The sequence below is a fragment of the Hibiscus syriacus genome, unplaced genomic scaffold, assembly GCF_006381635.1.
Source record: "Hibiscus syriacus cultivar Baekdansim isolate YM2019G1 unplaced genomic scaffold, ASM638163v2 tig00012484_pilon, whole genome shotgun sequence".
Classification (NCBI taxonomy): domain Eukaryota; kingdom Viridiplantae; phylum Streptophyta; class Magnoliopsida; order Malvales; family Malvaceae; genus Hibiscus; species Hibiscus syriacus.
In genome coordinates, this window is record NW_024062282.1 from 47,699 (window position 1) to 74,007 (window position 26,309).

Consider the following 26,309-nt stretch of genomic DNA (forward strand, 5'->3'; position numbering starts at 1 on the left):
TTCATGAACATAAACAACTGAACACATCTTTGTTCATGTTCATCCGTTTATTAAATGAACATAAAGATTTTTTAATACTCATTTATTTTAACTTAACAATATAACATAATTGAATGTTATACGAACAACTCACCGAACACTCTGTTCATTTACACCCCTACTTTTCGTGCAATTTATAAGTACGAAAGGATGGAGAAAGTTCTTGTGTTGCACATCTTGTTGTATATCATGCTTCATGCTACAATAAGTTTCCCCTCCTTTTTTAATAAAATTTGATGAATTTACTAATTAATTCAGTGATAAAAGAAAATATTGTCATCCCTAAAGGTTCTGGATTTGAACAACTAAGTCTTCAGAGTGTATATGCGTTATTAAATTATGAACAAATACTACCTTATAAATTATAATCATTTTAGACTATTAATAAAAGGAGCAAATTTGATAATATTTATTTAGCATTCTTTGTAATAATATATAGTTGGGCTACAATAAAATCTCCAAATCAAGTTAATCCCAATACGTCACATTTATCTATCTCTATTTAAAAGAAAACTTTAAACAAATTATTAGTTTAGTATTTATATAGAGTGTAAAAAATTAAATTAGAAAAATCGGCTCATACGCATATGCATATTATATCAATGTTAATTTTTGCCCAAGACAACTAGTTAATCTAACACTTCTTTTCAATAGTGTTATGAAAAAATATTTTTGAAAAGTTTAGACAAATAATTTTCGGAAAGCATTTTTTGGATTGAATGTTTTCATTACTATACAATATATTTTTGAATAGATAAATAATTATTTTATACAAATATTAAAATTTAAAAAATATATTTTTAATGATAATTATATTTTCAATATTATAATGTATTAAAATATGTAAACTTAAATTATGATAAAATAACAAAGTATTGTTATTAAAAAATAAATACATTTATAATAAGTGTATTATTTTATGAAAAATAGAAAATTTAAAATGAAAATTTCTAGAAGTTGATATGATAAAATATAAAATTTCAAGACTCACAAATGATTTATTAATTATATGATAATATCGTGATAAAAAGATGATAAATTTATAAATTAAAAAGAACATAACATAGGATAACAAATGAATTTTAAAATAGTAAATTTAGCTCGAACAAATATTTTAGACTTAAAAGTTGAAACTTTTAACTTCCGTGTTTGCGTTATAAAGAGATTCTCAAACAATTTTTTTTTCAATAATATTTGTTCATAATCTTATTTAACCATTGACAATGTACACATACATTCTACAGACATAACTACTGGGAAGAACAAGAATAGATTCAAACATAATATTAAACACGATCAAAGAGGAGCAAAATGCATTTAAATGTGGGAAAGGAGCAGCAACTTGTTATGTATAAACCCCATGACAAGTTACGTTACAATGAACGTCCCACAAGTGGCTGGTGAACAACCAACAAGAAAATACCCTAATCTAAAAGACTTATGACATGGAAGGTACCATTTCAGATGATTCAATCCATGCTTCTCAGATTTGTTGGATATGAACGTGTTCAATTTTTCTCACAAGTATTTCATATACATGAGAATCATATTCTCCATGTCCATATTTGTCAAAACAAAGAATCAGACACGAGTAATTTAAAATAAAATAAAATAAAATCAAAGCAACAAAAGATAAGATCACACTTTCAGTTTTCCCTATGATCACAAACAGTAATTCAGGAAACATATTCAGAAAAGCAACGGGTTCTTAAATAAGATGTGCATGCTTTATAATTTCCCCAGCCTCATTTATAAAAAGCCACTAGAAACAATAGGATTTTAGCATTTCAAAACATGCAGACACTTTGCTAATTTCATTTTCCCCAACAAAAGTATATATCCTTTTACATCAAATATCAGTACAAGCTTTGATCACTAAACAAAATAATTCCCTCAGGTGACCTATAATGATCAATGCTACTCTTCACAGAAGAGACTAGAAACCATTCAACAAGACAAGATTTACCTACGAACAGATGGCACAACACCTCTACCCACTGTTGTGCCACGTCCAGCAGCCTGAGCCTGTAAAACCAAAAAGAAATGAACTCAAAATTTGGAAAATGAAGCTTAAAAGACAAGGAAATTTAAAATTAGATAAGCAAAAACAAAAAAACATGATTCTTGGGTTCCGCCTTAATTACAGGATAGGTAAACTTACTTTGGCTCGCATTGCAACAGCTCTACCTCTGCCAACTCCTAAAGATGAGCTCTTACCCTTGAAGACATTATGAAACAAAATGAGAAATAATCTAACAAGTGCATAGTGTAAGAAAAGTGATAACTTGAGAGTAGAGATGTACCTTGATTTTAGCATCTAGGCGTTTGAACATAGGAGCATTCTTCAACATGTCAGGTATGACCATAAACCTGTAAAAGGATGACCATAGCCTGATTTGAATATAACTGCAGAACTATTGGCAAGCATCTTATAACCATCGGATGTTGCATATAAAAACAAGACATGGTCTAGCAAGGGGTAGAGAGAAAGACATGATACCTGACTTTACTGCCTCGAATGAACACATGCTCAAGCTGTGATACCTTTCCATCCTGAAGCGAAGCCAATCCATCAGTTTAAAATCAGTTACAGGTAGAGGTAACATGAGATGAAAGCAAGAAAAACCTCGATCCAAAGGGAATAACAAGTTTTTGATAATATACCTACTTTTGAAAAAGGGGATTAAAAAATATGCACTGAAATCACAATGAATTTTCTGAGAAAGAACGATGATTTTATTAAATTCTCATTTCACTCGTTCAACTTTTAACTAGTTCTATTAAAAAAAGAATAATGGTGCAGGAAGTCAGGAAATGGGATCCTTCATTAAATTAGGTAAGAACCGAACGTTTGTGTTATAACCTAAATAGAATCACACAACAGTCAAAAAGCAGAATCCACGAGCAAACTCAAATATAGCACTGAGAGATTGCTAAGCATAAACATCGTCAATTTTTGAAATCCTAGAATCTCCATCTTTCCCTTCCTGCCCCCTCTCCTTTGGCTTAACCCGCTTATAAACTTAAGTCCAGAGTACCGGCAAGCAAAGCCTAAATCTAACATCAAGTACTTAAGCATAATGTTTATCACCAACTGAACTGAGCATAAACCCTAAATTCCTAAGATCCAAACTGAAACTGATAAATCAAACTCATTACTGAATAAGTAAGGAAAAAGGTAAAGCGAGAAAGAGAGGTACTTTAGAGGTGAAAGTGATGTTCTCAAGCTGGCAATTCCAGTTATCCTCGCACTCGACCATGCCTCCCCTGTAAAGCTCTCCGCTCTTAAGCTCCACCGTTACAACGTGGCCAGATGCCTCGTGTAGTAGCTTCACCGGTATGCCCAAGCTCCGGCTCATCGTATCTTTTTCCTTTTATCTTTCTCTCTCTCGCTCGTCCGAATCGAAAACCCTAGCGTTGAGAGATTTTTTTTCTCCCGGTGAATTGGTTGTTTAAATTTCTAATAAACCGAACTATTGGGGTTATAATTGTAATTCTATACATATGGTGAGAACAAGTTTGGAGTGTTCAATAGGTTAATACGTATTCCTACTCGATAATCAGCGTGTATATGTCCGGTTAAAATGTCAATGGAAAAAAACCTCATTAAATTATTATCGTTTTACCATTTTGATTTTTTGTTGAAAAATATTATTAATATTAGTATGTTTTATTAAGATTTATATAGATTTTAAATCAATTTAGATCAATTATTCTGAGTATGTTATTTTAAAAATCCAAATTATATATAAACGGATATTAACTTATAGCTTACATCACATACTGCAACACTTTATTAAAACGACACATTGAAATACATTACTAATAAAGTTGTTCTTATTATATAAATATTAAAAATACAATGATTTTTTAAAATTATTCATTTATTAAAATTAAAATTTATCTTTAATATAATTAAAATGTTTAGTGAATACATTTTTAACATTATTTAAACTTTCATCCATTAATATAACTTAAAATCATGATTATTATTCATAAATCGATAATATTAATAAATACAATCACCAATCAATAAATTTAAATTTTATTAAAATTCTTTAGTTTATCGATAATTCTATCAAGAGATAATGACTACTCGAAGATACAAAAAGTGACCATTATATAAATGTAAAACAAGCTAACTTCTACATGAAAAGTGATTTAACACGCATTTAGTAACCTAACCTACCTAAGATTTAATTGTATGTACTGATAAATATAAAAATTTTAATTATATAAATAAAAGATTGATTTGATTTAATTATTAAAAAATGTTTTATGAAACACTGTCACGTCAAAAAGTTACTGTAGAGTACAAATAGATGTAAATCATTATCACTTGTGATACATGGAAATTCAATTTATGTATATAATAAATCAAATAAATATAAAACACTATACATGAAAATTTAATTCATGTATATAATAAATCAAATCACATGTTCTTCATGATGCTGCTGTAGAAGGAGAGGTGGGATTCATGAATCTTCATATTTTAAAAAAATTAATTACATCACATCATGTCCTCAAAATATGACTTACATTATTCTTGAATTATGATTACCATTTTAAATTTTTAAATATTTTAATTTCATCTTTAAATTATGATATTCATTTTAAATTAATTTCCAAATACTTTGAATAGTATAATTTCAACCTAAACTATACTTATATATTATCACATATCTTGTTAATAAAGTTAGATTAAATTATAATTTAAGGACTAATTTAAAAGGGTAATTATGATGCAATTAACTGTTTTAAAAAACAATCCGTTGGATTTTTAACGGGCAGCTGAGCTGCAACGTGTTAGTATATGCTTCGTCTCTTTCGGAGGGCAACTCAAACATCATTTCAACTGTAGCACTTGTTTTTCTGCTGAATTTAGATTGGATTTTAGACTGAACAAAACTAATTTCGCTTATTTTTCGTTAAACAACCAACGGCCTAGATTTTTTTCAATAAAATATATATGTGATCTGGCGCTAATGCCAATCAATTGCTCCCTGTCGAAACCATTATTTGCTTGAAAGAGGCAATGGAACTGAGCTGAGCTGAGCTTTGCTTGAGAGGCTAAATCTCTCGGATTGGCAAAGATGTTGGGTTCGTTGAGTCTTCTCGCTACGCCTTCTGCTTTTCGATCTTTCTCGCCTTCATCGAACAAGAATCGCTCTTTGGTAATTTTAATTATTATTTTTACTCAAATATTTTCAAAACTAGATCATTTGCATGGCGTTTCTACTCCTTCCATGACCGTTTAACTTGTTTATGTTTCCACAGTGTTCAACGACTAATCATGAACTAGCCAAACAACTAGCCGCTGAACGCCGTCGTGGATCCCGAATTTTGCTTCGGCGACATGTATTTCCCTCTAACTCTGTGTATCGAAGGGTACGATTTCTCCTTTCAATTTCTTTTATTTTAAGCGCGTGATTTTCTTTTTCCTTTTTATGATTATTAGTCCTAATCAGGCTCGATTAAATAAAAAATTGGTTGAACTCCTTAGCTATCTTTGGTGTCAAATTTGGAATTGCAAGTGTTATGGTGTTGATTAAGTCATCGTTTGTACTCTACTTTCCCCTCCTCCAGGTCAGCTATGGTTCCCCAATATCAGCTGTTATGATTCAGGATACTTCAACGATGACTACCTCTGAGGAGGACACAGAACACATCGGTATCTTGGATGTTGATACTGCACTCGTCCCATTTAAAGATCACTTTCAATATAGAATTAATAAATTTGTGGATCAGAAAACTCTCTTTGAAAAACATGAGGGAGGCTTTGAGGAATTTGCAAAAGGTCATTTCATTGCTCTCCACTTATTAGTTTGCTTTTATCAAAGGTTATTTCGATGATGAAATTGCTTGCTAAGTGGTAAAATCAATATTTTATATGAGAATGTTAAAATGAAATATGTCTTTTACCTTCTTTTGTAGGTTATTTGAAGTTTGGATTTAACAAAGAAGATGATGGAATTGTCTACCGTGAGTGGGCTCCTGCTGCTCAGTAAGTTTTTGGTTCTGAAACACAAAGTTGCTAACTTTGTTATTAGCATTTTACATATATTTGATTCCTAACTAGAGTCTTTTGCATCACGCAGGGAAGCTCAAGTTGTTGGAGATTTTAATGGATGGGATGGTTCCAGCCACAAGATGGAAAAAAATCAATTTGGAGTTTGGAGTATAAAAATTCCTGATGCTGAGGGGAAACCTGCTATTCCTCATAATTCAAGAGTCAAGTTCAGATTCAAGCATGGTGATGGAGCTTGGGTAGATAGGATTCCTGCTTGGATCAAGTATGCCACTGTAGACCCTAACGCATTTGGAGCACCATATAATGGTGTACATTGGGATCCTCCACCTTCAGAAAGGTACAATTTCTTCAGATTTTATTTGATTTATATTTATACTTGTGATTCCATTTAAAATAAAATAAATATAGTTACTAGTCAATAGAAGTGTTGTGTTTAGGCCAAAAAAAAAAAGGGAAAAGAAGAAGAAGAAATAACTGTGTGGTGCAGGGTTTTGGTTATGGTAGTACTTGTATTCTTTTAATCCAGAATTTAAAATTCATTACTAAAATCAGTTTGATATTTCTTGAAGTTGGAAGCTTGTTGCCTTATTCTTTTGATATTGCTGATTTTCTAATTTTAATTTATGCGATTGAGAAAATTTTCCTTTTAATGTACCCTTCATTTATAATGCAGATATGAGTTTAAGTACCCTCGTCCTCCAAAACCTAAAGCCCCAAAAATATATGAAGCGCATGTTGGAATGAGTAGCTCAGAACCACGTATTAATTCATACAGAGAATTTGCTGATGAAGTTTTACCGCGTATTAAGGCAAATAACTATAATACTGTACAATTGATGGCTGTAATGGAGCATTCCTACTATGCATCATTTGGATACCATGTTACAAACTTCTTTTCTGCAAGCAGTAGATCTGGAACTCCTGAGGACCTCAAATATTTAATTGATAAAGCTCATAGCATAGGTCTCCGGGTCTTAATGGATGTTGTTCACAGCCATGCAAGTAACAATGTCACTGATGGACTCAATGGCTTTGATGTTGGCCAAAGTTCACAGGAATCGTATTTTCACACTGGAGAAAGAGGTTACCACAAATTATGGGATAGTCGACTGTTTAATTATGGTAATTGGGAAGTCCTTCGCTTTCTTCTTTCGAACTTGAGGTGGTGGCTTGAAGAGTTCAAATTTGATGGGTTTAGGTTTGATGGAGTGACTTCCATGTTGTATCATCACCACGGTAGCAACATGGCATTCACAGGGAATTACAACGAGTATTTCAGTGAGGCAACTGATGTTGATGCTGTTGTTTATTTAATGCTAGCCAATTCTCTGATACATAGCATCTTGCCAGACGCCACTGTAATTGCTGAAGATGTTTCTGGTATGCCTGGACTTGGTAGGCCTGTCTCTGAAGGGGGAATTGGTTTTGATTACTGCCTAGCCATGGCCATCCCTGACAAGTGGATTGATTACTTGAAGAATAAGAATGATGAAGAGTGGTCAATGAAGGATTTATCCTGGAACTTGACAAATAGGAGATACACTGAGAAGTGTATATCTTATGCTGAGAGTCATGATCAGGTATAAATAGTAAGAAATTGTTTTTCTCACCCATCTATTTCTAAATTTAGTTAAATCATTTCTTTATGACACCAGAACTTGTTTTCCTTTGGGCTTTGTTTTTTCTCACTTTTGGATGATAACAGAAAGAGATATGTAAGGAAAGGCTGAGTAATAAAATGCTTTCTACCTCTTCCTTTTCTCCTCTTTACCTTAGCAAAGCCCAAATGGATATAAATCATAAATGGTTAATCATAGCGTACCCCCTTGCCTGAATCTGACACCATATTTGCACTTCTTAATGTTTCCTTTCCTTTTAATGTTTGTATATTTTGCCATTTGTCATGCTTATCTGATATTATTCTTGTTTGGCAGTCTATTGTAGGTGACAAGACAATAGCATTTTTCCTGATGGACAAAGAAATGTACTCTGGCATGTCATGTTTAACAGATGCTTCTCCTGCCATTGAGCGAGGGATTGCACTTCACAAGGTTGGTTCTAACTAAAATCTTAGAGGCATTTCTCTGCCGTTTCCATAACTTCTTGCATTGTTGATGAATTACAGCAGCCATGAATCTGTGTTGTTCTGAAAAATTGCAAAGATGGAACTTCAATTATTTTATTCAGTCATCATATTTTGCATCTTCATAGACCATTTTCTTTATTTAGCCATTATTCTCGTTGTTTCTTTCTCGCCCTAACATTTGTCTTTATTTAAAATTTCTTTTGCAGATGGTACATTTTATCACTATGGCATTAGGAGGAGAGGGCTACCTTAATTTTATGGGAAATGAGGTAAACATTCTGGGTCAACATTTTCATACTGAACAGTACATCAATATTTTATTTGGGTGGATATTGGAGATAATATTAAGTCTAGGAAAATAGGATGAACCGGTGAAGATCTGCCGATGATATTTAAGTCAAAAGGACACTAAAATGTAGATGATAGACTATACCTGTCTAGAGGGCAATTTTCTAATATTAGGGTTTGCTTTCTCTTTTGAAAAAATAAGTTTATTAGATATCTCGTCTGCATGTTTGTACAGTTTGGACATCCTGAATGGATTGACTTCCCGAGAGAAGGCAATGGGTGGAGTTATGAAAAGTGCAGAAGACAGTGGAACCTGGCGGATACTGATCACTTAAGATACAAGGTCCATGGTTATTTTCCTTAAGAATTTCTTAAAGTTTCTATGCATTATTCCACTGGGCAACTGGAGCATTTGCTAAGATTTGAACTTTTTAGTGTTAGGGAATAAGCTAGTGAGTAGTGACTATTGGCCAAGAGACCGTTTAAATCTCTCACTATCTTTTCATTGCCATAACATAATGCTAAGAGCCGGATCAAAATCCAAGTTGCGAGGTCAAGCATTTAGTTGAGTGTGGATCATTGTCAGTAACCTGGTGATCATTGTGGAAACACAGACACTTCTCACCTTCCTTTTTAACCTTGAAGGCATCTATATAATCCATTTTATAAGCTGAAGTTTTTTCGCTAATAATAATTCTGTGTCTACTTTTTTATCTTTCTCCATTCATGAGTGGTTTGCTCCTCTTGTGCAATCTTTACATAAACTTTTCCCTTTGCATTTGGCTTTGCAGTTCATGAATGCATTTGATAGAGCTATGAATGCGCTTGATGATAAATTTCCATTCCTTTCATCAACAAAGCAGATAGTGAGTTGCACTGATGAAGAAAACAAGGTAAATCTACAATGGCAGTTGGTGGTTAGAGTAAGACCGTTGTTGTAACAGTCAATCTTATTTATGATGCAAAATACATGCATATTGTTGATAACCAAAGTTATTTGACCTTGTTAGGATTGGACTTTTAAATTTTAGAAATAATAATTTGTTTATATATCACTCTTTGCATTGACCAGAAAACAAGATTATTATTTCCTGTTTACCTCTAATGGATAGAGATAATCGCACTGCATCCTTGTTTAGTTATAACCTTTTTTCCATGTTTTAACTTCAGTTTTGGTGGATTCGATAATCATTTCCTGATTTAGGTTATCGTCTTTGAGAGGGGTGATCTTGTTTTTGTGTTCAACTTTCATCCAGAAAATACGTATGATGGGTATGTATGCCTCGAATCATGAAATGTATAGATTTATTTGTCTGTTTTTACAAGGATCCATTTATTTGTCGGAAAGTAATTACTTGCACCTTAAAACTCTTCGAGTGACTATTGTGTGAAACATGCAGGTACAAAGTGGGGTGTGACTTGCCAGGGAAGTATCAAGTTGCATTGGATAGTGATGCTTGGGAATTTGGTGGGCATGGAAGAGTAAGGAAATCCTGATATTCTTGTTATTCATGCCTTTTGTTATTGGTATAAGAGTCGTTCGTCAACTGGCCTGATTTCTTCCAATATAATTGGATTTTTACAGCTACTAATTTCATGAACTTTCTTGGGACTTGAAATCAAATTTTTGAATGTTTCCTTCGGTCTAGGAGTGGCCTGTGGTCCTGTAAGTTGGTAACCACAGTGTGTCTACCCTGATACCGGCTGCTAATGAAGCAGTAGCATCTAAAGCCTCTCTTTCTCATCTGTACATTGTTTTCTCTCCTGATAATGCTTAATTAATTATATTGGTAGGTGGCCCATGATGCGGACCATTTTACATCTCCTGAAGGAATTCCAGGTGTGCCTGAAACTAATTTCAACAATCGCCCTAATTCTTTCAAAGTACTGTCACCAGCTCGCACATGTGTGGTATGATTATCTCTTCCCGGTCTTTCTGATTAAATTATATTAAATCATTTATATCCATCACAGTCAACTAGCAATGCAATTCTGGTATGGCAGTTTTATTGCCTTTTCTTCCTGACTTCCTACTTACATACTTTGCATCGGACAATTGTGCATATTTATTATTGTGCACTTTGGCTTACAGCTTTTGGAAGTTAGAATGGCATCATGGTCATCAAATCTCTACCTGTATCTATTGTCTTTGTGCCTCTGAAGGGAAATGAGGACTGACAGATTTCTTGCAAAATTTCCACAGGTTTATTATAAAGTGGACGAAAGTCTAAAAGAAACTAATGATGCAATCTTAAGCGGTGTCGATGAGACACTAAAAGTCGATGCATCAAAGCAGGAGAATGTGGAAGAGTCGACTATCTTGGTAGGTGATAAAATCTGTGCCTGTTTATTTGGACTTGAATCTATGAATGAAAACTTGAATTGACAGATTTCTTAAGGTTCTCCCCAGGTTGCGCATGGAGCTGAAGAGAATCCAGGAGAAACTAATGACCGACACTTGGGCGGTGTTGATGAGAAATCACAAAAATTTCAGGCAAAGCAGGAAAGTGGTGAAGAGCGAGCTCCTGTGGTAGACAAAACGATTGCTGCAAGTAAGCTAGATGATCCTGAAGTGGAACAAACAGAGGATGGAATGTTGGACGAATAAACTTGTCGGCTCCAACACGAATCTGCTGGATGGATTTGATTACGGAAGCCTATGCGTAATAAGTGGTTAGTTATTTTGTGAATAATACTAGTGTGTGAGGACTGAGTAAGCAGGGAAATTTAATTTTGTTTTGGAGTTGTAAATAGTATGTAGAGTACAGCAATAGTCTGCTTAATCACTAGCAGCATTGGAACTCGTCAAACAACTACTGTGATTGCCAATGTAGAAAAAGCTGTTCTGGAAATAAGTTGAAGCGTTTTGGAAAAAAATAGTATAAGACGATCATATAACAAAGGTAGATATTCTTGAAGAGACCCAAGACATAACTAATAATACATTTTTAGAAGAGTTTTGGGTACCTGTAAAATAAAAATGAAAATAATAGAGAGATCTCAATAAATTATATCATTACAAGAAAATAATGGAATTAAAATAGAAAAGTTGGTAACCACAGTGTTACCAAAACTCTATAAATTAGATAATTATTTAATATTAAATATCAAATAAATTAGATAATTATTTTATATGATTTATCTATTTTAAATTTTAAAATCATAATTCTTATATTTTTAAAACCTAAAAGTTTAAATTTCAAATATTAAATATCAAATAAAATTTTTAAATTCTAAAATAATTTTTTTATATAAATAACTTTTAATTTTATTTATAGTAATTCATACATACGCATCTACTAATATTCAGTAACCAAAATAATGTAGTCTTAAGACGCATATAGGAGCAGATAATGAAAATGACGGCACAGAGATACAAAACCAAATAAAAAGACTAAAATAATAAGTGACATTTGGGTTTACCAGTCGTTTTCTATCATAAACTAATCACGATCCATACGAAATCTTTTCTTCTACGTTTCTATAGCAATTTCCCCCAACCCAACCCAAACCAAAGTGTTGTTGAAGAAGCTATGGAAGGCTCAATCAAGTGTTCTGCCAACTGCGTTCCTTTAACTCCCATCAGCTTCTTGGAACGCGCCGCGCTTATCTACCCAGACTCCGTCTCCGTCGTCCACGGTGATGTCAAGTATACCTGGAAACAAACTCGCCAGAGGTGCGTTCGCCTGGCTTCTGCGCTTTCCCAACTCCGAATCTCCCGTCGAGATGTGGTAATTCTCTGTTTCTCTTCTTTCTCCAATGATCTACGCTTTCGAGTAATTTTCTGCTATTTTTAGATTAATTTGTTAAACCCCAAATAACGTTATTTTGGCTGTTGATTTTTGGGAATAAGATCAGGAATTTTACTTCATTTCTCCAGTAGTTTAGTCCTCTTATCATTATATTCCGTTTGAGTTGGTTTTGTAGGTTGCTTTTTCCTTGTTTTTGAATCCTAATTTGCTGTTGGAATCTCCAGCCCTTATCTGTTACTTAGAACAAATCTTTGCTTGATTGAGAGCAGGTTGCTGTATTAGCCCCAAATGTTCCAGCAATTTATGAGCTTCATTTTGGTGTTCCAATGGCTGGGGCAGTTCTATGTACACTCAATATACGACATGATTCCCCTATGGTGGCAATGTTATTGAAGCATTCGGAAGCCAAAGCCCTTTTTGTAGATTACCAATTCCTCCATATTGCTCGGGGAGCGTTGAAAATACTATCCGAGACGAACAATAAGCTGCCCCGACTGGTCTTGATTTCGGATCATGACCAGCAAGTTCCCTCCGGCAGCAACACCAAATCTACATCTGCAAACTTGGACTATGACAGTCTTTTAGAAATGGGGAAACTAGATTTTGAGATCAGAAGACCGGAAGATGAGTGGGAACCTATCTCACTTAATTATACTTCTGGCACGACATCGAGTCCGAAGGGTGTTATTTTTAGCCACCGAGGTGCCTATCTCAATTCTCTAGCAGCGATTCTTCTCAATGAGATGACCTCGATGCCTGTGTATTTATGGTGTGTTCCCATGTTTCATTGCAATGGATGGTGTCTGACATGGGGAATTGCTGCTCAAGGTGGTACAAATGTATGCATAAGAAATGTCACTGCGGGCGGAATATTTAGTAATATTGCTAAGCACAAGGTGACTCACATGGGTGGTGCACCTACGGTTTTGAACATGATAATCAACGCACCAGCTAGCGACCGAAGGCGTCTTCCAGGGAAGGTTGTGGTCATGACGGGAGCTGCACCGCCACCCCCTAATGTACTTTACAAAATGGAAGAATTGGGATTTAGAGTGATTCACTCATATGGCCTGACTGAAACATATGGTCCAGGAACAGTTTGCACTTGGAAACCAGAATGGGATTCTCTGCCTCGACACGAACAGGCTAAGATAAAGTCTAGGCAGGGGTTGAATCATCTCGGTATCGAGGAAGTCGATGTTAAAGATCCCGTTACCATGAAGAGCATGCCACCGGATGCAAAAACTATAGGTGAGGTTATGTTTAGAGGCAACACTGTCATGAATGGATACCTCAAGAACTTAAAAGCAACAGAGGATGCCTTCAAAGGAGGATGGTTCCGAAGTGGGGACTTGGCAGTGAGACACCCTGATGGTTACATAGAACTCAAGGACCGGTTGAAGGACATAATCATCTCCGGGGGAGAAAATATTAGCTCCATCGAAGTCGAATCGGTGCTTTATAGCCATCCAGCAGTGGTAGAGGCAGCTGTGGTGGCAAGACCAGATGATCACTGGGGGGAGACACCTTGTGCATTTGTGAAGTTGAAGGACGGATACAGAACCAGTGCCGACGAAATTATCAAGCATTGTCGAGACAACCTGCCACATTACATGGCTCCTCGAACGGTGATTTTTGAGGATTTGCCGAAGACTTCGACCGGAAAGACACAGAAATATGTTCTACGAGAGAAGGCCAAGGCATTAGGAAGCATTTCGAAGAATAAGAGCAAACTGTAGGAGAGAACTTTGTGGAGGAATCAAGTGCTCAAGATTTTATTTAAAATGGAAGGAATTTGGACGAATTGTATTTTGGTTTGATTTTGGGAACGACAACATAATATTGGGAACAATAATGCATGTGATAAATATGTTATCTTTTTGAATTTTATTTAATTTTAAAATATAATTATAATATTTATAATATATAAAAAATAGAAGAAAAAAATTACTGGACAGTTTTTTAACTCCTTTTGTGGTACTAAATATAATCCTTAAAAATGTACAAAATTTAATCATAAACGTACAAAATCTTCGCATTTTTTGAGATTGAAGTATTTCATTATATAAAGGTTTAAACATTGTTTTCTCGTTTAAAATATTTATTTTTTGTCGAGTTATTTTGGTTCATTTCGTCCTCTTATCGTCAATTTCATTATTAATTTCATCTCGAACTATTATTTTTTCTAAAAAAAAAATATTTGGCAACGGATACAAATTTTTTGAATTAAAGAATTTGTATTAGAAATTTAGGATTGTGAAATTACAAAATTCAAAGGTATACAATTAAATTATCAATAAAAATACAATATTTCTAGGTTAATCGATCAATGGAAATAGTCAAGAGGGGGTTAATTGACAAATTAAAAGTTGTGAAAGCTTTAAGAAAAATAGAAAAGATAGACACAGATTTAGAGTGGTTCAATTTTTTTAATAAAATTACGTCTATTATCTCAACTATCCATTTTAAGGATTTTCACCAATTCACTAATTTATTCTGCAGGGATAAAATGTCGCCTTTCAACTCCCTTAAAACTTATACTCCAAAATTTTAAAACAATTATCTCGGAAGAGAAAATTAACAAATTATGAAATCTTCACAAAAAAAAATATTTGCACAATTCAAAAACTAAAAGTACTCGAGAATACTGAAAGAAAGAATTACAATGAGTACACAAACTACTGTTCTTGAAAGCAAGTAAGTATTTGAATATAAATGATTCTTTTTTATTCAAAGTTGATTGTGTAAGCTTTCTCTATGATTTCTTGTCTTTAAATATACACTGAGATTTGGTTTCATATTCTTTCATTGGTTTTCAGCCGTTTAGGTTGATATGAAAGTTAATATAACTGTTGGAGTGTAAGTATAAAAATTTTAACATTCGATACTACTGTAGGAGTGTTAATATTTATGATATAGATATTCTAGGGCGAGTACCTATATTCATTGCATTAAATATAAAAATCTAACAATTATAAAATTATGAGTATAGAGACCCTTAGTAGAGTATCAATACTACAATCGGACGATATCAATACTATACTTAAGTATCAATTACCATTTTGACATTCGAAATTTAAAAATTTAAATTGAGTAACAAAATATGCTACTCGCAATGTTAGGATAATGATGATCTCAAGTCACAGATCATACACGTGGTTATGACTATGAACAATATTGTGATCATTACATAATAACTCAAGAGTTATGCTCAAAACGGCCAGTCCAATATGTTATTCTCAATTATATATTGATGTATCCTATGTCAATGCTAACATCTTGTCATCAATCAACTACACATTAATCTTTAACATTATTATTATCGAAGCTCGCGATAATACTTGACTAAAGACCTTTTAAGACTAATCATAAGCAGCATCTTAGGCAAGATGTTGTTGCATAAAAAAATGGGGGGGAATAATTCCTAAATGTTGAACCTTAAATTCGAAACAATAACTTCGAAAGCAAATCATGGAATTGGGTATGCCTATAAGATGAGAGGTTGGACGTCGATGAGAAAAACGAAACGGAAGACCAATCATGCTTAGATCGAAGCTGATACTCCCTCAATTGCTCTGCTAAATTCGATCGCGTTATCATCCTTGCCTTCTCTTTTCTCCGCCTTTCGACTTATGATTTTGTTTGGCTTTTGAATATTAAAAAAACGGTTTAAAATTGAGAATTTGCGGAGCAAGCAATGAATTGGAGGTAGGGAAGAGAGATCATCAATTCAATTTCGCTTTGGTTCGTTGCGTGGTTCTCCCTCACAATTTTCTCGCATCATTTTCCGTTTTTCCTCTTCACTTGAAAGCGTCTGAAAATGATAGATAAGCTGAAAAATTTAAAAAAAATGTTTGAAAAATTAAATATGGAATAAAATCTTATTTGTATATTACCTTAACTTAATAAAATTAAATCGTTTAATTTTTGAAATACTCATTTCAAATTAATCAGTTAATAAATCAAACAGCGATGATTCATCCAAAAGATATTGAATTAAAAAAATAGCATCATGAATTTGATAGAACTCGAATCACGATTACAACGCTCTATATTTTGAGTCAACAAAGATATCGAGATATCTATGAACCAGTGTGATTAAGTAATTAGGGTTGTTAATTTCATTAAAAAGAGGACTTTTGAATTGGGAGCAAGGGAGAAAGGACCAATATTATAAGTATACCGTTGAGGGATTGGAAGGTTGAATTTCATTAACTCTGCCTATGTCACATGTTGGAAATGAGACGTTTAAAAGGATGACCATCCTTGTCTTCTTCTTCATCTTTTCTTTTCTTTTTCTCTCTAGTTTTGGACACTAAAGTTAAAACCTTTTTACAGATGCAACCTTTAGACGAATTTATGAAGGCAAATGCAGTTACCATCACCTCCGGAGCTTTGATTCGAGCTCTAACTTTTCATGGTTCACAAGGGTAACTTAAGGAGGGTTTAGAGCCTTAGGCTCACCTAGTAGTTTTAATATCTTTTTAATTAGTTTAAATTTGTTATTCTTACTTCCTTTAAATCCCTAAATGAACTGGTGATTTATTCTTGTTTGTTGTTTAGCTAAGGAAGAGGAAGAAATCTCCAAGAACAAGGAAAAGTTCCTACTTGGTTGAATTGTGACATAACACATTTCTAACATGTATAATACATGTATGTCATTTTATTATAGCTTTGCTTGCTTGTATGTGTGCTTGAAGAATCGTTGAGTGTATTTTGGCTTGTAGATTGATTAGACGGATTAGACATTAAACATATATAAAAAATATATTAAATGATAACTTGACTTGACCGAACACATAATTATAATAAACATTCATATAAAAATATTTAGTCACATATAAAATTTTAAATCATTAAAGTTCATACATTATACACCATCACCGCCATCTTTATTCCATCCATAATATTGAATTTTATTTATATTTAAGTAAAAAATATTCAAAATAAATATTTTTCTCCAAAAATGATTATGTATATTTAAGTCCATTATAATATGTATATATATAATCATTGATTTTAATATATAACAATTTCATAATGATTGCTTACGTGGGGAGTTGTTGAAGCAACACCAGCATTGCTATATAACTTTGAACCACGGGCTCCATTGCAACCACTAGCGGAGAGAAGATGAAGACCGTAGCAAAGAGATGGGATTTCCAAGAGAAGCAAGAGTTGAACGCAGCTTCGGCAGCTTCGGCGGCGACCACCGTGCGAGGATATCTCAACCTGTTAATGGGCAACATCGGCCAAGACAACAGTAGTTTCTCGGTCATTCCTCTCGGTCATGGCGACCATTTCTTTTTCCGAGCTTCAGGATTACCCCTGAAGCCAAAGATGCAATCGTCGAAACCCTACGATCGGCTAAACATAATGGTTATGTCTTCATTGTCGGTGTTCTTCCGACCAGAAGGTTAGTTTCAAACTTTAAATGGTACCATTGATGTTTGTTTATGAATGGTGATAAACTTTGTTCGGTTTCAATTCCATCAGGGCAATTGCAGATTACCTGAACCGAGACCTTCCTTACAAATTGTAACCGGATGATGTTTATCTCACCGTCGGGTGTACTCAAGCAATAGAAATCGTAACAGTAGTTCTTGCAATCCCTGGTGCCAATATTTTGCTCCCTACACCATGCTACCCGAACTACGAAGCTTGTGCCGCTTATAACCATCTTGAAATGTGTTATTACCATCTTCCTGAAAAAGGTTGGTAGATTGATCTTGATGCTATTGAGACGCTTGCTGATCACAATATTGTTGCTATGGTTATTGTAAACCCAGGGAGCCCTTGTGGAAATGTCTTCAGCTATGAACAATTAAACAAGGTTAAGAAAACTGCTTGGTTTTTGTTAGACTGTTCTGAAATCAACATGTTGATCAGTATTTGTCTTTTTTGGAAGCCAGGTTGCAGAGACAACAAGAAAGCTTGGGATTTTTTGTCGTTTCGATGAAGTTTACGATAATGCGACATTCGGAAGCATTCGATATGTGCCTGGGGTGGCTTGTCATAAGTGATCCAGATGACATTCTTCAAGAATCCGGGGATGGCCCCTAATTCTTTTTCTCTGGTTTAACATATACGAAGAAGCTATATGCAATGTTAAAGTTAATGATATAATTGGCTCGTATCAGGTAATTGATTCCATCGTAGGATTCCTCAGTATCTCTTGAGGGGAGATTTTTCTCAAATCCTTGAGAAAACAAAGGAGGAATTTTTCTCAAACAATATCTGCATGCTTAGGGAATGTGCTTATATATGCTATAATACAATTGAGGAGATACCATTCTTAACTTGTCCAAAGAAACCAGAAGGATCAATGTTTGTAATGGTAAGGGAATTGATGGATGATCTATGCTGAAGAAACTAGACTAGTGTTCTTTATTGTAAACTTCCATTGCAGGTGAAGCTGAATACGTCAAAGTTGCAAACAATATCGATGATCTGGATTTCTGCATGAAACTGGAGTAGTGTTCTTTATTTGTAAGCGTCTCTGAGTTTATTTTGGCTTGTATGTGTGCTTGAAGTATCTTCGAGTGTATTTTGACAGACAAAACTTAAACTAAAACTGCAGGGCTTTACCCCAAAGGGAGCCCTTCCAGAAATTCTCGAAGGCCAAAGACAAGCCTAGGCCTAAGAGGGGGTTTGGAAATAGTTTTCAACCAGCAATAGACGCGCCTCGGTTAGAACCTCATGAGCTGCGTCATTGCCCCAAGCGCAAAGATACTGAACCCCCTACTCCCCCTTCTTCTTTTATATAAGTTATCAACCCCCTGCATATTGTTTGCTCCCGTTGTGGGATTGCTTAACATTCCTCCATTTTCTTTCTTGTTCTCTCCTTTAACAACAATAAAGATGAACACATATTGGGTTTCATGAGATTGCCAGCCTTAATCATTGGGGATCAAATAAACATGTGTTTAGCTTCGATGCTATGTAGAATTTGAAAATTGTGAGATGAGAAAAGTAGGTTGCTTATTGTTCATCACTCCCTTCCTCAAACTTTCACACCAACTCATACATCAAAAACCATTCTTTCTCGGCCCCAAAAGGTCCATTCCCGTTTTATGTTAGTCACTTGGTCTTTAAAACTAATTGTTGTTATCAACAACTCTTGTTCTCGTGTCTCCCACCGTCAGGCTTTCTGCTCTAGTTATTAAATCTCTTTTAAAGGTAATCCAAAGTTCTAAACATTTCTCATGTTTAAAAGGTCAAAAAATAATGAATTGAGAATTTTAAGATCAAACAATTGGTGGAGGCGACGACAGTGACCAACCGATAACAATAATAATGAGTGGTGACTGACGACAAAAGATTTTGATTAAGGAGTTAAATTGATATTTCATCTAAAGTTTATGAATCAAATTAAAAATTACTTTCTCCTACTAATGTTACACAAAACAATAATCTGAAAAAAATGAAGAAATTTTATTATTTAATCGCACAAAACAAAATAAATACATAAATATTAAAAAATAAAATTGTTTATTCGTTTGTAGATATGAAATCAGATGAGCAAAGTCGTTAAGACATGTTTACACAGTTTCTTTAGATAAATTTTGTTGCTCCTATGATGCTAGAGAAACGTTGGTCGACAGTTTCTCAGGATACAATAACGAGATAAATATCCATTTAATTTAATTTAATTTAATTTCTCTTTTTAATTTCTAACAAAATTTTAAAAAATATGAATTTACATGTGAGGCAAAGTTTTACCTTATACCTTCTACAACATCCAAGTTCATATATGTAAACATCTCACACACTTGGTATCTCATATCCTGAGCGTATGATAAGACCTCACATGTAAAATTATATTTTTAAATTATTTTTTGGCGTGATATACCATAAAATTATAGTTTATGTATATCATTCACTCCTATAGTGAGTGTGAATTTTAATTCTTTTTGAAATATTTAATTAAATATTATCATAAATTAGCTAAATACAAATTTAGTTATAGATAACATAAAATTAAGTTAAAATATTTTATATGTTAATGAGAATAGGATATAAAGATATACTTAAATCATGATAATTTGATGATTTATTGGAATTTATATACCATTTGGAGGTGTTGTTTAAGGATATTATTTGGAGGTAAATGTGACTTTGTATCCAAACTTGTAAGTTTCATGGCACATTTGTTATGAATTAAAGAGTTCAGGCTTTTATCATGACTAAAATCATGCACAGAAACGAGTATTTTATGTTGCTTAAGTTATTAACCACGAACAAACCGACGCCAATACCAGTGGTTCTGCCAAATTACATTCATGGAGTCGAGGGGAACGCCTTTGGTTTCGGGCAAGAAGAGGACAACGAAAACGGTCATGAACGTGATCCAAGCAGCGTAGAACAAGAAGGCGCCATATTTGAAGTGGCAAAGCATGGTCAAGGAGGTTTGGGAAAGCACAAAGGTGGTGGTGAAGTTGACGGTGACGCTGATGCTTTGTCCTGTCGATCGAATTTTGATGGGGAAGATTTCACTTGGAATGAGCCAACTGAGAGGCCCCAAGACCAACCTAACCCAGCAGCATAGATGCACATTAAAACCAGTAGCAATACGGCATAGCCATTGCTGATTTCCTTTGTGCCCGTAGGCCGAAACCCCTGTTGTAACTGCTAGCACAATTGCCACCCCGACCTTCAGAAATTTTTTACAAGCAATGTAAATATAGCAATTGATACAATGGACACCGAGAACAATATGCAACTAACAAGAGAAAATGCATACCTAACAGACAAACGTCTGAATTCCACCTTCTATGAACAAAATTCTCCGACCGTGCCAATCAACGACACAAGTAGACACGAGGACTGACGCCAGATAAACTAACCCAAATATTATAGGCGCTAACAAAGCTGAATCATTTCCCAAACCAACTGATTTGAATAGAACCGGTGCATAGAAGGCAATTATGTTGATCCCCGTAAGCTGTCTAAAAATGGTATGGCAATTGACATAACCAGGTGAGGCCTATAGTGCCTCTCAAATATTGTCACAAAGGGTTCTCGCTTTGCTTCTTTGGCTACGTCACTGGCCATTTTAAGCTCGGTAAGCTCAGCTTCCACATCACAATCTTTCCCACGAACTTTCCAAATAGATTCCCGGGCTTGCTCCTCTTTGCCTCGTTCTATTAGGCTGCTGGGGGTGTCTGAAATCAGGAGTGCACCGATTGTCATCATGGCAGCAGGCACTATGGCGAGTCCAAGAGAGATACGCCACCCCCACTTTGTTTAGCAGTGCCGAAGTTTATGCTGTTTGCTGCCTCCACCCCAATGCCTGTGAAGAACTGGAAGCCTGTGTTGAAAGCACCTCGCCATTTTGGGGGTGCCACTTCCGAGAGGTATATAGGAGTTGCCTTCATTGAAAGTTAACAATAAATTTTAATTGTTTGTTTAAACATTGTTAGTGCATTTATGATTATACACGTACTAAAAGCTAATTCTTTACATGGTATTTAAATCACAATCTTAATTTTTAACGGAAATACGAATACAAATATGATGGAGGACAAAAACAAATAGATAATTACTTGATTGGTGAAACCAACCCCAAATCCAAACAAGATACGACCTAAGATAAGCATGGTAACATTAACCTTGCCCCATTAATGGCAGCACCAGCAAGGAATGTGAGGCCACCTAACACCATTGTGTTTCGTCGACCCAGTGACGCGGCTAGCAACCAGTGATGCAGTGTACAGTGAAGAAGTAAATGAGGATAAAACTTGGGTATCATACATGTAATAAATGTTGTTATTAGCCTCTGTTGCTTTTCGTAATTCTGATGGGAAAAATTTCTTAAGAAATGGTTGCATAGTTGTCACCCCTCCTGTAAAATATTCAGCCAGTGATACCAGAGAAATTTCAGTTTCGGCAGACTCAAGGTTTTTAGTACAAATTTATCATTCTAAATTCCATTCACTATAATTGTATGATTTTGTGAACAAATATTAATGTTATTCTACTTAATATCTCTTTCGAAAGGAACTATTTTTGGAACAATACCTATGAAGTTTTCACAACTCGCTGAGAAACTTCTAGCGCACTTGGATATTTTTGGCATTCTTATTCTAAAAACTCTCTCATGTTTTTTCTTCTTCTTTTTACTTGGCCACATCAACCAACTCTATCAATTTTCAATCCTACCTACCATCATTTGTTTTTGTTCCTAGTGTTATTAGGTATGCTTCAGTTTTTTCTTCAAGGAAAATGAAGAAATCAAGTCCAGCTTGACCCATTTTCATCTCTAAGTAGAATTCGAAAATTATACGATAATTTAAAAAAAATGGTCTCAAATCATTAAGAGAATAGATAAATTCTTAGTTTCAAAATCAAGTATGAATGATATTTTGAAGTGGTCAAGATCAAGTTTAGTCTAAATGACCCTTGGAATGAATCACGGTCATCTAAGATTAGTCTAAAAGACGCTTGGATTGGATGAAATGAATCAAGCGATATATTCAAAGATTGTAACTTTCAAGTTAGATAATAAAATGACCCTTGACACGAATCACGACCATCTAAGATATATATAGTCTCAATGACCCTTGACAAGAATCACGATCATCTAAGATTAGTCTAAAAGACGCTTGAATTGGACGAAATGAATCAAAGGATATATTCAAAGATTTTAACTTTCAAGTTAGATAATAAAAATGGTTTATTCTCAACTTTTAGTTCATCCTTATTTCAATTTTGATTTAAATTCTCTAATCTCTTCCTAGTTCCTACCCAAATCAATAATACTTTATTAACTTAAATGGAAAGATATAATTTAGAGATTAAAGGATAAATAATACCTGAAATTCCGACGCCATAGCCAAATATGAGGCCACTTGAAGCAGCAACAATGCAGGTGACCACCAACGAAGTAGTGATCTTGCCATCGAATCTGCCAGCATGTCTATCGACACCGCCGGAACCTCCTACATCCATTTCTGCTCTTCTTACAGAACCTTGAAGAACTGGGGGAAAAACCAGTAGGAAGCACCTTATTGAGTGAAAGTGAATGAAAAAGTAATGCAAGGTTTATCAAATACCTGCTTACTATAGATGCCTCTACCTAGGAAATTGAAGTACATCCAAAATTATGATGAGGAATCAAAACAGCTATTCAAAAACACATTTATAACTGATTTTCTACCTCTATGATACATATTTTGAATTAATTTAAATTTCTTTTTTAACATTTTCAATTAATTTAAAATTGTTATTGTATTGTTAAATAAGAAAATAAATATATTTAAATATTATTCGTATATAAAATGATTGAAAATACCAACTTAGTATTTTTGATATTAATGCATTTTGATCTCACTTATACATCTTTGTTAACTTGTCATTGAATTGCACGAATCAAGTGATATTGACGGTATACGGTAATTTCTTGAAGTCTTGGATTTGAGTACTATGAATATCAACGATATGATATCAAATGATTGAGAATCATCTTTGAAAATGTACTACATTGCATTTACCCTAAATTAATACAAGAAAAAAGAAAAAAAGCTTATCATTGAATTAATAAATAATATTATTATTTGCGTCTTATCTTATTTTTGTATAAATTAAGTGTTCAAACATCAAACATAAGATTAGTGTGAGTAATGCAGACAGTGAGAGCTCTTTTTGAGGAGTGAATGAAGATATTAAGGAAATGGTTAAGAATTATAATTTTAATTTAATAATTTCAAACATATGTACTCTTATAAAAGGATAGTTCCTACTCATATTAGATATTAAAAATTATTATTTTTATTTTCTATAAATTATCTTTTAAATGAGCAACGTCAATTGAGTTTCACTTCCTCCTTTTCAGGTGACCTAAATTTAGAATATTGTGTTAATCTTGAGGGCAATATCCACCTTAAGATTTCAGGTATTCGAAATTTAGAAGACTGTGATTAGTGATCAATGGTGTAATTTACCCAAAATAGAGAATTAAATGTTAACAATTGTGTTAATATTTTAATAGCCGGATACTAAATTGAAATTTAAACTAAATGTTAGGTATGCTTTTGAAAAAAATAAAATTAGGTACCAAAATGAAACAAAAGAAATAATTGATGTACTAAACGTGTAGTTTACCCTAGTTTTAAAGACCAAGTGACTAAAATAAAACGGGAAAGAACCTTTCGAGGCCGAGAAAGAATGGTTTTCTGATGCAAGAGTAGGTGTGAAAGAAATGTTTGTTTGATGATGTTAAGCTATCCCACATCCGATGCAAACAACAAGCTGGTGGTTGGTAACTTATATAAAACAAAAAGGGGGAGTGGGGGGTTAAGTATCTTTGCGCTTGGGGCAATGACGCAGCTCATGAGGTTCTAACCGAGGCGCGTCTATTGCTGGTTGAAAACTATTTCCAAACCCCCTCGTAGGCCTTGGCTTGTCCTGGGCCTTCGAGAATTTCTGGAAGGGCTCCCTTTGGGGTAAAGCCCTACAATTTTAGTTTTAAGTTTTATTTGTCATTTTGTTCAAGGACGGCTTTTTAACGATTCATGTCAAGTAGATGTTTGTCTAAATGCCTAGCTGAAAGTGATACGTTGCTAAATCAAACACAGTAGCAGTTTTCCTCTAATTTGAGGATAGAGATTTATCCACGGTGTTGCTGTGGTTCCATCCTCCTCCTCTATGACACTATACCTTTAATTGATTCAGCGTTTACAGGTGAAAATTCAATAGCTTTCGGATGAATTGTGATTTGGCATTTGGTGATCCAATCTCGTAAAAATTGCTGGTTTGATTTTAGGAAACATACACTTTTACATTAGGATCCACTTCTGGCTCAATTTGAATTGACAATAATGGTAATAATATTGGTAGGAGATGATAAAAGGAACAACCAATCTCTATTCAAGGGTTTTTTTTTTCTTTTTTTGTTTAACTCAGTTTCTGATCTATTAATGGATTATTTTAGATCAAGTTTTCAGAAGTTTATTATAGGGATGACACTCTTAATTCAATTTGTTTCATTTATAAGGATTTTAACTTCTCACCTTTCGCTTGCTTATCTGATCGAGTGTTTTAATCATATATTTATTCTCAAAACCAACTAACATGGTTTGCTTCTAACAATGAAATTTTTAATAAAAGAAAATAACCTCAGTGACAAAAAATGCCTTATAATATACGATTTTAACCATTTTTTTTTTGGATTTGTCAAAATGACCAACTAAATTGCAATGCGATCGATAATTCGCAACGCGGTCTCCGATATCGCAAATCAGCTTCCAGATTCGCAACGCGAACTTCGACTATCGCAATGTGATTTTCCAAATTCGTTGCGATAGTCCAAGTTCGCGTTGCAATTTATTCCAAATTCGTTGCGATAGTCGAAGTTCGCGTTGCGATTTATTCCAAATTCGTTACGATAGTCCAAGTTCGCGTTGCGATTTATTCCAAATTCGCAACGACTGGTGGTATTGCATTTGTTTCTTAAGAATTTTCTCTAAAAAGATAGTATTCGCGCGGACGTGTCGAAGACACGTATTACCACGACCACGAGACGAGACGGACGGCGGCGGCGTGCGAGAGTCCCCCTTGTTCTCTATCACTCAACAAGGAAGTGGGAAAGCCAAGCCTTAAATACCATTCCCAATAGTGTTTCCAATACTATGTGGGATTGGGCATTACCAACACTTGTTCCCAATATTATGTGGGATTGAGCCTTAAATAGTGATATTATTTGTGAATTATAATTAATGACTTTAGTATTTGTATGAAAAGTATTTGTGGTTCGTTTAGTTTTCATGCAATTCTAATTTATTTTCAATTGATTGTAATTGCAAGATAACAATTTTTTTTTATTTTCGCAAGTGAGCAATTTTTTTTGAATGTTTTGCTTAAAATTGCAATAATCGTGATTGATTGTAGATTGACTTTTAATTATGACATATTTAATCGTATAATACTAATGCAATTGGTTGTTAATTTAGTTGTTTTAAGGTGCATGATTGTTAATTGTTTCCTGAATAATCACATAGTATTGGAAACAAGTGTTGGTAATGCTCAATCCCACATAGTATTGCAAACACTATTGGGAATAGTATTTAAGGCTTGGCTTTCCCACTTCCTTGTTGAGTGATAGAGAACAAGG

The 26,309-nt window shown here is 34.1% G+C and overlaps 4 protein-coding genes, 2 non-coding genes and 2 pseudogenes across 7 annotated transcripts; 5 read left to right on the forward strand and 3 right to left on the reverse strand.

The window, feature by feature from the left end:
• Positions 1–1,782: 1,782 nt before the first annotated feature.
• LOC120205478 (small nuclear ribonucleoprotein SmD3b-like) lies at positions 1,783–3,491 on the reverse strand. The gene is made up of 5 exons (XM_039205343.1): positions 3,240–3,491; positions 2,540–2,592; positions 2,343–2,409; positions 2,201–2,257; positions 1,783–2,064 (listed from the first exon to the last, which is right to left on the reverse strand). Exons 1-5 carry the CDS (start codon positions 3,396–3,398, stop codon positions 2,002–2,004), a joined length of 399 nt encoding a protein of 132 aa, XP_039061274.1. The 5' UTR covers positions 3,399–3,491; the 3' UTR covers positions 1,783–2,001.
• A 1,539-nt stretch (positions 3,492–5,030) lies between these two features.
• Positions 5,031–11,300, forward strand: LOC120205471 (1,4-alpha-glucan-branching enzyme 1, chloroplastic/amyloplastic-like). 2 transcript variants are annotated; one of them, XM_039205336.1, is made up of 15 exons: positions 5,031–5,216; positions 5,320–5,430; positions 5,629–5,839; positions 5,977–6,046; positions 6,141–6,410; positions 6,747–7,653; positions 8,008–8,124; positions 8,366–8,428; positions 8,683–8,790; positions 9,239–9,340; positions 9,652–9,719; positions 9,848–9,929; positions 10,242–10,358; positions 10,651–10,770; positions 10,847–11,300. In XM_039205336.1, exons 1-15 carry the CDS (start codon positions 5,136–5,138, stop codon positions 10,979–10,981), a joined length of 2,562 nt encoding a protein of 853 aa, XP_039061267.1. In that variant the 5' UTR covers positions 5,031–5,135; the 3' UTR covers positions 10,982–11,300. The 2 variants fall into 2 exon arrangements, with proteins under 2 accessions (XP_039061267.1, XP_039061266.1); XM_039205335.1 differs by having other exon boundaries at positions 10,858–11,299.
• A 626-nt stretch (positions 11,301–11,926) lies between these two features.
• Positions 11,927–14,048, forward strand: LOC120205473 (probable acyl-activating enzyme 1, peroxisomal). Its single transcript, XM_039205338.1, has 2 exons — positions 11,927–12,178; positions 12,469–14,048. Exons 1-2 carry the CDS (start codon positions 11,981–11,983, stop codon positions 13,936–13,938), a joined length of 1,668 nt encoding a protein of 555 aa, XP_039061269.1. The 5' UTR covers positions 11,927–11,980; the 3' UTR covers positions 13,939–14,048.
• Positions 14,049–17,295: 3,247 nt separating this feature from the next.
• On the forward strand, positions 17,296–18,676 carry LOC120205466 (annotated as a pseudogene).
• Positions 18,677–18,718: 42 nt separating this feature from the next.
• On the forward strand, positions 18,719–19,003 carry LOC120205467. Its single transcript, XM_039205333.1, has 2 exons — positions 18,719–18,722; positions 18,780–19,003. Exons 1-2 carry the CDS (start codon positions 18,719–18,721, stop codon positions 18,875–18,877), a joined length of 102 nt encoding a protein of 33 aa, XP_039061264.1. The 3' UTR covers positions 18,878–19,003.
• LOC120205481 lies at positions 18,780–18,930 on the reverse strand. Its single transcript, XR_005524031.1, has one exon. It is a non-coding gene; the product is annotated as a U4 spliceosomal RNA (small nuclear RNA).
• Positions 19,004–20,429: 1,426 nt separating the features above from the next.
• Positions 20,430–23,149, reverse strand: LOC120205468 (annotated as a pseudogene).
• Positions 23,150–24,499: 1,350 nt separating this feature from the next.
• Positions 24,500–24,650, forward strand: LOC120205480. The gene has a single exon (XR_005524030.1). It is a non-coding gene; the product is annotated as a U4 spliceosomal RNA (small nuclear RNA).
• Positions 24,651–26,309: the final 1,659 nt, after the last annotated feature.

What these genes read in the sequence shown, in the direction of transcription:
- LOC120205478 (XM_039205343.1), bottom strand. Translation starts at nt 3,398, where the DNA reads ATGAGCCGGAGCTTGGGCATACCGGTGAAGCTACTACACGAGGCATCT. An exon ending in ATTCGAGGCAGTAAAGTCAG is followed by an intron (nt 2,410 to 2,539) that starts GTATCATGTCTT and finishes ATCCTTTTACAG; the next exon opens with GTTTATGGTCATACCTGACA. An exon ending in GCCTAGATGCTAAAATCAAG is followed by an intron (nt 2,258 to 2,342) that starts GTACATCTCTAC and finishes AATGTCTTCAAG; the next exon opens with GGTAAGAGCTCATCTTTAGG.
- LOC120205471 (XM_039205335.1), top strand. Translation starts at nt 5,136, where the DNA reads ATGTTGGGTTCGTTGAGTCTTCTCGCTACGCCTTCTGCTTTTCGATCT. An exon ending in CGAACAAGAATCGCTCTTTG is followed by an intron (nt 5,217 to 5,319) that starts GTAATTTTAATT and finishes ATGTTTCCACAG; the next exon opens with TGTTCAACGACTAATCATGA. An exon ending in CCAGAAAATACGTATGATGG is followed by an intron (nt 9,720 to 9,847) that starts GTATGTATGCCT and finishes TGAAACATGCAG; the next exon opens with GTACAAAGTGGGGTGTGACT.
- LOC120205473 (XM_039205338.1), top strand. Translation starts at nt 11,981, where the DNA reads ATGGAAGGCTCAATCAAGTGTTCTGCCAACTGCGTTCCTTTAACTCCC. An exon ending in GAATCTCCCGTCGAGATGTG is followed by an intron (nt 12,179 to 12,468) that starts GTAATTCTCTGT and finishes GATTGAGAGCAG; the next exon opens with GTTGCTGTATTAGCCCCAAA.